General features: G+C 49.1%; 1 protein-coding gene and 1 non-coding gene across 4 annotated transcripts in view; one reads left to right on the forward strand and one right to left on the reverse strand.

Moving 5' to 3' along the window:
- The first annotated feature begins 47 nt into the window (after positions 1-47).
- Positions 48-9,539, forward strand: part of RGS10 (regulator of G protein signaling 10) — a 25,864-nt gene continuing 16,372 nt past the window's right edge. For 2 of the 3 annotated variants that reach the window (XM_011359231.2, XM_011359230.2), the window contains exons 1-2: positions 78-269; positions 1,338-1,424. In XM_011359231.2, coding sequence (XP_011357533.1) covers positions 87-269; positions 1,338-1,424 — 270 coding nt within the window. In that variant the 5' untranslated portion in view covers positions 78-86. Of the gene's footprint in view, positions 270-1,337; positions 1,425-9,539 lie in introns of all 3 variants that reach the window. The other variant, XM_023530094.1, reaches the window with a different exon arrangement.
- On the reverse strand, positions 4,350-4,468 carry LOC111739061. The gene has a single exon (XR_002780100.1). It is a non-coding gene; the product is annotated as a 5S ribosomal RNA (ribosomal RNA).

Here is a 9,539-nt window from a genome sequence, read left to right on the forward strand (position 1 = left end):
GGGTTAAGCGCCTAAAATAGATTCTGGCACACAACTTAAAATCTGTTAGGTGCAGTGGTGATGATGATGTTGATGATGACCATTAAATGCAGATGGTTTTAAATGACAGCCTCTTTGGGCCACATATGCAGTCCGAACTTTGCTTTGCAGACATCCACGACAGTGATGGGAGTTCCAGCAGCAGCCACCAGAACCCCAAGAGCACAGCCAAATGGGCGGCCTCCCTGGAGAATCTGCTCGAAGACCCAGAAGGAGTGAAAAGATTTCGGGTTTGCCTTTTTTGTTGTTGATAGAGGGGATCGGTACGACGCATGACGTTTAGATGCGTGTGGGGGAAGCACAGGCCAGTTTTTAACAGTCTCTGTGCCCTAGCTTGAGAGTAAGAACTTTTCACCTGTTGTGACTGAAACGGGAAGGTTTCCCTGGGTAGCGTGGACCAGCACCCCGGGGCACGCACAGGCCGTTTCTGGGTTTTATACAGGAGGGGGTGGTCTGGATCCCTCTGATACGAAGGTTCTTTTGTGTGTCGGGATTATGAACAGAATGGGACAGGCTGGACAACAGCTGGCAAAGTGAAGTTGAGCTCAAAGAGGAGGCCAATGGTTGGGGAAGAGATAACTTTTGTTGCCTGCGGCAACCCCAGGTGTCAGTTAGAAGAAGCACGTGTGCATCTGAAGGATGCCCTGTATCTTTCTGAGTCCCGCTGACACCTGTCCTTAAGTCTTGGGTCAGGCCAGGATAAGCTCTCAGACTGTCGGACCTGCCGCCCCCAGGGTGGTGGCCAGCGCTACTGACATTCCTGGACACCGGGCCACTGTGAACTCTGTCTAGATCTCAGAGGGGACACTTTTCTGTGCCACTACCTTACCCCCCACCCCCAATACCTTCCAAAAAGGAAAAACACACACCTCCAACTTAAAATAGTTTTCATCATGGCGTTTTTTGGACATGTTCAATGTGTTTTCTTTTGTTTAAAAAAATGGGCCCGATTTTAGAGGAATGTACTTTGTTTAAACACTGTCTAGAAGGAACAAATATATCTTCCACTGTAATTTACATTTTTGGTAATTTATTGTAAGCTTAGAATTGTGAGGAGATGCTTGCTTCATTTTTACTCTTGCTTACAATGTCAAAGCTATTAAGTTCAAATGCATATGAAATTCTAGCTTTAACTTAAACACAAGCTTTGTTTTTCAGGGTGGAGTTTTCACAAGGTGATTGGATCATGCTCATTTGTTGCATTTTGCCAGATCTGTCCTTGAAGTGAAATGCATTATTTGTTTGTTTGTTTTTAAGTAGACTACTATCTGATATTTTTTTTTCCTCTGTATCCGTAGGAATTTTTAAAAAAGGAATTCAGTGAAGAAAATGTTTTATTTTGGCTAGCGTGTGAAGATTTTAAGAAAACGCAAGATAAGAAGCAGGTATTTCTTCCACTCTAAAATCACATTCTTGATATGTTTTTTCTCTCCTTGTAAAGTTACAGCTGCCTTTCCAATAGATTTTGAAACTGCCTAAAGAAATCTGATCCATACTGGATTTAGGGGGAAGATTGAAGCTTCAGATTAGGTATCTCATGTCGCTCAAATATTCATCACTTTCAAGAGTTTGTTAATCCATTTTTAAATGGAGCTGTGCGAATGGATAAATATTTAAAGTAAAAATAACAGTTTGTGTCGCTTAGAGTTCATCCCCATGTACGATTTTTTTTTCTTCATGAATAAGTCACGAGGACGCTTCCCCCGGAGTTTGACATGTCGGCATTTTGTGCAGAGGTAGTACAACAATCAGCAGATGTGGTGATAAAGGCACAGTGGGCATCAGACGGATTGTCAATGAGTCACTTAACAAAATATCCTGTGGTTGGCAGGCATCCCGCATAAAATGTTCCTGACTGTTCTCCTGGGTAGATGTGAGCTCTTTGCAGGAGGTACCCTTAATTCCCACATCAGCCGATTTTCTGCCTTTTAAGGTTGAGTGTAAGGGGAGGTGAAGGAGATTATGGGGAAGGAGGCCCGTGCATTGGGTGTATTTATGAGGCCTGTGCCTGTGTATTTCTAAGAGGCTATGAGCTAAATGCCTACGGGGTCCACTACGTAATACGCACGAGTGAGGATTCTGGTGTGAGTCTGTAGGGAGTGATGGGGACTGGGGCCGTCAGGGGGCAGCTGCCCTGCCTCCAGGGGCTGCATGCAGCAGGTTGTTGAGCTGATTTGGGCAGTGAATGCTTTGGGGTCTACGGCTGTCTGGGCTTTCCCTCCATTGAGTTCTGCCCACGTGGATCTTCGCTGGCCCGTCCTCACCCCCAGGGCCCTGTGGGGCTCTCCTCCTGAAGGCGTCTTCTCTCATCTTCAGCCCCTGCTGCTTGTTTCTCCAGGGAAACTGGACTTCAGATTCTTGTGTGAACCCATCGACTTTATAAATGCTAGAACTAATTTTTTTAAAATGTAGAACCTTGCCTGCCAAACCAAACACATCCATGGGCAGATGTGGCTTGTGGACTGCCAGTTATTGAGTATCTTTCTCCAAAAGCTGGAATCCACGAGACCAGCAGTCATGACGTGTTTGTGGACAACAGCTTGGAAAATGTCCGTCACTGGTTTCTTCAAAGACTCTTCTGGACTCAGACACACTTTCCCCAAGATGGAGCAGTGTGCCTTCCTCTCTGTCAGCGCAAGGATGGATTCTAAGACAGGTGCCCCTTAGCTTGAATTCCAGGCCATCTGGGGCGTGACCCTCGCATTAACTTCCTTTGGCTTCTCCCTGAACGACTGCCTGAGCCTCCTGGGTGGTGAGTGGCCTCAGAGAGCAGGAGAGAGGGCTTGCTTTAGAAAGCTAAGATGCTGGCCACAGCTCTTCGGGCAGTCGTACCCGTCATTCTCTTTGCCCCCAGCACCCAGGACAGGGCCCAGCGACAACCTCCCATAAAGGCTGGACTGTGCAATTGCTTCATCCAGCCTCACCTGAAAACCCTTGCTCAGATGAGTCCAGCAGGCAAACAGATGTCCCGTCCTCTGCCTTGTGCTCTGCGTGTTAGAGGTTGGCCAGCCCACTCCTGCATTGGACAAACCAGAAGCTTAGGTCCCCCGCAGGGGCCAGGCCGGGGCTCAAACCAGCACTCTGAAGTCGCCGAGTCATTTTTCCTGCATGTCGTGTGGGGGTGTCCAGCTGAGGTCACCAGGTCTCTGTGGAGTGCCTGCTCAGGGCCAGGCCTTGTGAAAAGCATGGGAGACACACAGGAACAAGACAGATGACCTTCTTTGGGGAACAGGCACCGAGAGGGGAAGCTGCTTGTTAAGCTTTGCAAGTGCGACGAGTCTGGAAATGAGAAGTGTGGGTTCCGTGGGGACACAGGCAGTGGGCGGCCTAGAAAGCTCCCAAGGGAAGTAGTGGCTTTTAGGCTGATACTTAAAGTGGGATTTGGGGATGAGGGTCGTTTACCTGGAACTGGGGACAGCATGTGGGGAGGAATTCCTGGAGAGAAGAGCTGAAGGAAGACCAGATGGCAGAAGGGTCATGCTTGAGGGGCAGCCTGGCTCTGCTGTGCCGGAGGCTGGCAGGCAGGCGGGGCCACGCCGGGAGAACCTGGGTACCAAGGTAAACACTGGCAAGCCATGATGGTGGGTTGCACCGGCCCATCCACATCCTACAGACAGAGCTTACAGCATCTGGCAGCTCCTCTCTGCAGCCCTCACCCCTGACACCCAGCATGTGACTCCTTGAAGGTTTGTGTCCTTAAGCCTGGAATGTGATTGCTTCAGTGCAGTGAAGCTGCCTCACCTTCAACTGCCTGGGAATGCAGGTGGTCCTGGAAGGGAGGACACCCCTGTGAGGCCCGCGGTGTCAGACTTCAGTCTGGGTGATCACGCTGAGCCTCCTCACTGCTCCCATCCTCCAGGGGCCGGGCTTGCAGAGGTGAAGCAGCAGTTCATCTAAGGCCATTGGCGCGGTGCAGACAGAGCCAGGATGCAGACCAGGCCTGCGACTCCGGGGCCTGTGGGTCTGGCTGCGGGGGAAATAAAATCAGGAGTCAGTTCTAAGTCACTAATTTTAAAAAAGCAGAGGTGGACATAAGCACAAGGAGAAGTTGGCCCAACTGGATTTCACAATGAGACTGACCGCATCTGGTCCAGCAGGGAGTTTGTGGACGGTTTATCTCCGCAGTGAACTAAGGCAGTGGTGGACTGATGAGGACCGCACATTATTTTAAATAGGACCCATGCTGGTTTGTCTTCTGTTCTTTTTTATTTTTAGGTGAGGCAACCGTCGGTTGACCTCACAGAGTGCAAGGACCGTGTCAGCTTCCGATCCCTTATTATTTTATTTTATTTTTTATATTTTATTCTTTATGCCTACAGCACCTGATCTTCCTAGGTGGTCTCCCATCCAAGTACTAACCGGGCCTGACCCTGTTTAGCTTCCGAGATCAGACGGGATCGAGCTTGTTCAGGGTAGCGTGGCCGTAGACTGTTTTCTGTTCTTTTACTAGAATTATCCAGCCTGATATATCCATAGCACTCACTGACTTATCTGATCTCTTACATAATCTCTTTCTTTATCTACTGTACGGTTTGCTTTTCCATCTGTCATGCAGGCTCCATAAGGGTTGAGATCTTTGTCTCCTGCCCCAGTGAATCCGAGTGCCCGGAACAGGGCTGGGCTCACTGTCCTTCCAGCTCTTCTCACTCAGCCCACCCCTGAAGATCCACCGTGCGTGGGGCCCTGGCCTCTGTCTCACTCGTGCTGCAGTCACAGCCTTAGGGATGGATGTGAGGGATGCACACGAGTCCATCCTGTTGGGACATATTCTCAGAGGCTCCACAGAGGCGCTGTGTCCTCATCGTCCCTGGTCTGTGATTCGCCCCCTGGCAGGCAGGAAAGCGGCCCCTTAATTGGGGAGAGTCTTGACATCTTGACACTCTGCATTTATGGTAAGGTTGCTGGGGCTTTAGGGACTTGGGAGGGTGATGCCCCCCACACTTCCCTCCTTGGGGTTCCTGGGGTGGTTACACCTGCCAGGTGTTCATATTCAGCCGTCTGCTTTCAAAGCAGTTCGCTCCCTTTGTACTTTATGGTTTAAAATTTTTTCTTCCCCATGAATTAGCACGTGAGATAGATCTATCTTCTAAAACAAAGAAGCATTTATGTTTTATAAAACCTCAGAGAAAGCTCCAACAAAGTGTTCATTCTTTGGCTACCCCTGAATTCATTCATTCATTCGTTCATTCATTCATTCATTCACCCTTCAGCACATGGGGCCAGTTTACTAAGGATTGAAACGGACATGGCAGCCTGTGCAGATGTGTAAAAATCAAACAGAGTCAGGGTGGGGAAGTGGTGGGCTGATGCAAAGTTTCTAATAATCATACCTCTGAGCAATTTGCACTGGTATTTAAATATAATAATCCCTCGCATTTTCGTAGTGTTTTAGAATGAACAGAGTTATGGGGGAGGGCTCTATCCTATTTATCATTTTTATTATATTTTACTTAACACTAAAATTTGATCCAGGATTTTAGATTGTTCGATATTCTTATTTAAAGTAAGAGTGAAGGTTTTCCTAAAAGGCTAAAACACCATCTTTATTATTTAAAAATCCAAAAAAAAACGACAACTGCTCCTTCTGTGAGGTTCATTTGCTTCACAGTAAAGAGGGCTAATTCCTTTCACCCCTCAGCCCCCTCCAGATTTCACTTCCCCTGTTATTTGGGCTGTGTCCTTCCAGCCTTTGCCTTTCGACATGGACTCGGCCAGGTCCAGGCCAGACCTGATTGGAGCTCGGCTGCTCTCAGTGTGGTCTTGGGCCTGGCCCTGGCCGGTCCTGTGCCTCCGTTCCTTCCCTGCTCAGTGTACCCCTTCTGAATGTTATCTGCCAGCTTCCTCTTACTATAACCGAGGTTTCACTTACTCACATCTCTGTCTGTTGCATTTTCATTATGAAAATACTTATTGTTTATTGTTTGCTGCTGAGCCAAAGAGGATGCTACAGTTACATTTTTCTTCTTGGACCATTTTTTTGCTTTTCTTATTTTCACAGCCCTTTAAAATGCTTCTTGATACTGCGTTGCATGGGCTTAGGCCTCTCAGCTCATCTCTGCTGTCCGGGTTCACCTGAGGACAGTCCTCCTCGGGCCCTCTGACCACAGCTCCTCCCGTGAGGTCCCTGGGTCTTCCTTTGCACCAGTGGCCATTCCCTTTGCCCGTCTCCTGCTTCCTGGACCCAGGTCCTCTTATCTTGAGTCACTCTCTCATTTTGGTGGAGCATGACCAGCAATGGCTCCTTGAGAAAGGGGACATGGCAGGTAGATAGTTAAAGATCATGGTGAGTGAACACGTTATTTTTTTCCTACCCTCCCACTTCATGGATAATCTGACAGGGCATAGAATTGAATTATAGGTTGAAACTCATGCAGATTTTTTTTTTCATGCAGAATTTTGAAGACATTGCATTGTCCCATTGTCTTCTATTTTTGTTAAGAACCAGTATTTTATATATAAGTTGATTTGTTTTGTTTACTTTGCTTTTTTTCTCTCTGGAACAGTAGAGGATCTTTTCATTATCAATATTCTAAAACTGTACAGTTATAGGCTTTGGAGGGGGGTGGGGTTCATCCATTGTGTGGGCATTTTATGGAGCCCTTTAAACTACAGGTTTATAGTACTGAATAATCTAATAATAATAATAATAATATGAAAATATTATTAATTATTAATTATTATTATTATTATCATTATTATTAATTATCATTATTGTTTAGTAACATTTTCCCTTCCATTTTCTTTGGTCTCTTTCCTGGCTTGAGCCCTTAATTTTATCTCTTACCCTCCTGTTTTTTTTCATATCTTTGACTGTTGGTTCCTAGTTTTCTTTGGAGAGTTCAACTTTATCTTTAAATCCTTCTGTTGAATTTTTTCTGCTTTTGTTTTTTTGTTGTCTGTTTATTTGTTTTCTCTAGACTAGAACCCTCTAGCCTCTTCCTGGTGGCCACAACCCCAATATTACGTTTATAAACTAAACTGATCTCCAATCCACCGGTTTGGGAAAAATTTGCTGGGCAACTTTGCGTGTGGAATTTTACTGAGCCCTTAGACTCGGTTTGGCGTCTCATCCTTGCCGACTCTCATGCCTCTGTTCGGGAGCTTCCCTGAGTCAATATCTTTAGAGAAGAAAACTCTAGTTTCCAGGGGTGGGGGGAGAGGGGGCGAAGGGGAAAGGGAGAGGTGGGAGATGCTCACCTGAACGTTCGGGGTTGGGGGGTTGGGGACCTGCGGGTCCGAGGGCTTCTCCTTCTGCTGCCCTCCTCATCCCTCCCATCTGGGTTCTCCAGTGCCCCTGAGTTCTCGCCATTTTTTGGACGTTGCTTGTTGGCACCCGTTCCCCAACCTTGCAGGTGTTTAGGCTTGTTCCTGCTCTCTGCGGAGTCATCCGCTGTCCCTCCACCTGCCTTTCACTTCCTGAGCCAGTTCTCGGAAATATTCTCGAATCGTTCGATAATTTCTTTGCCTCATTCTCTGCCTGAAGCTGATATTGATAAAGGTAGTGGCTCGATCCTTTAATTTTCTTATGTGTCCTCTCCCATTGTCCATCTCCGGCAGAATGGCAGGATGGAGAGGAACAGCTGATGGACGTTTGTCCAGGAGGCAAAGTGAGCAGAACTCAGTGATAGGCAGGGTGTCGGGGTGAGGGACGCGTGGAGGGATCTCAGATCCCAGCTTCCTGGAGTAGAGACTGCAGGACCCACTGGCCAGGGGGGACCACTGCTTTCCTTGGTGTTCGAGGTATCAGTGGGACATCCAAGCCCACATTTCTAGAAATCCGTTGGCTACATGGTCAGTAGCTTGGGGGGGTGCCAAAATCTTGCGGGAGCACGTGATTAGGATAACAGTCAGCCTAGGGCAGAACTCCGGGAAGCCCAAGAATTTATGAGGGGGACAGAGAGTCAGGAGTCGGCAAAGGAGACAGGTGGAGACAGAGAGGTATTGCAGAATCCTGGGAGGACCACAGTGGTGGGCAGGGCTGGGGCTGGAGAGTGGTCCAGACCTAGGTCCAAGGGACTTAGCCACCTGGGGGACATCAGCGAGCTGTGGGGAGGGAAGCTACGCTGCAGGTGGGCAGAAGCCAGACCGAGAGGGTGGAGTTGGTGGAGACACAGAGTGCATGCTTTTCTTTGGTGGAGTTTTCTCTGGGGGGTGGGGAGGTCCTTAGCTATAGGAGAATGTGGAGTGAAAGGAGGTTTTGTTTTATTTTCCCAATTGGAAAAGTTTAAGCACACTTATTGGACGAGGGAGAGGAGCCAGAACATACAAAGCAATTCTCTTCTGAGCTTTGCGTGGCTGACAACTTTGCTGTCCTCCTGACTGGGTTTCTGTTTCCGGGGCTGGGGTGACAGTGAATCTGCTTTTCCTGAGCATGCACTGGCTGGGAACAGCGGCTCAGTGCTCACTTTTCTTATGGCTGATGCCAGGCTGGAAGGAAGGCCCAGACTTGGTGGGGGGGCGGGGTGTCTGGGGAGAGCTCTTCTGGGTGCAAATGCTCGCACAGGTGGTCCTCGACGCCGGGAGTCACCACACGGGCCCAGGTGAGGTCCTTTTGCAGCCCTTCTGGGGCAGGCGGGACCCTGGTCATGTTCGCCCTCCTCAGGGGGCTGGAGAAGAGAAGCCAGCTGTTGTTCCAGGTGTCACCCAGAGCCACTGACCTGGGCGGCTCCAGCACCGGGTGGACGGTCTGTCCTTGTCCTGAGAGGAGCCATAGCAGGGTTAACGATGCTCTGGAAAATCCGAAATAACTCAAGAGACCCAGTTCTTCTTTTTTGTTGAGTCTCCTCAGCGCGGACACCAGGCCTTCCCGTGACTGGCTTGCGGTTGGCAGTGTCAGGGTTTCCCTTTTCAGTCACACTTCCCATCCTGGCCCAGATAAGCACTGCTGCTGCAGCCATTCCCCTGTGGGGGCGTCGAGGAGCCCAGCCCATTCCCTGGCAGACTCGGGAGGGGGACCAGGGGCATGCAAGTGGGACTCAGAGACCCAGAGACGTATACCTGCAGGCCCCCCAGATCCTGCTTCCTCTCCGCCTGGCCCCTTCTGTACCCCCTTTAAGCCTCAAGCTACTCATTACACTTCTCCTTTTCAGAACCAGCCAAGACGGCGTACACTCATCTGGAGGCAGGGTGTGTGTGTGCGTGTGCGTATGCGTGCGTGCTTGTGTGTGTGAGTGTGAGACAGAGAACGTCCAACGAGGTCGGGGCGCCAGAGGGATTTCTACCTCCAGAACTCTGCATGCAGTGTGTTAACCTGACCGGCTGATAGTTTTACGAACTATGAACATAGGAAGTGGCTTTCCAAAAATGTTCCTTCCTGGCAGAATGCGGGGGGTGGGAGGGAGGCTCCTGGCTTCACGTCAGCCTGGGTCTCCGAGAGGCAAACAGACCCAAAGGGCTGCACCTCCTGGGTCACCGTGATGGTCTCCAGACTCGTCCCTGGAATAGCCACGTTTATCTTAAGCTGTTCCTTGTGTCTTTGAGCCTGGCCTTGATTAATGACT

This window comes from Pteropus vampyrus, unplaced genomic scaffold (assembly GCF_000151845.1).
Source record: "Pteropus vampyrus isolate Shadow unplaced genomic scaffold, Pvam_2.0 Scaffold46, whole genome shotgun sequence".
Taxonomy (NCBI): domain Eukaryota; kingdom Metazoa; phylum Chordata; class Mammalia; order Chiroptera; family Pteropodidae; genus Pteropus; species Pteropus vampyrus.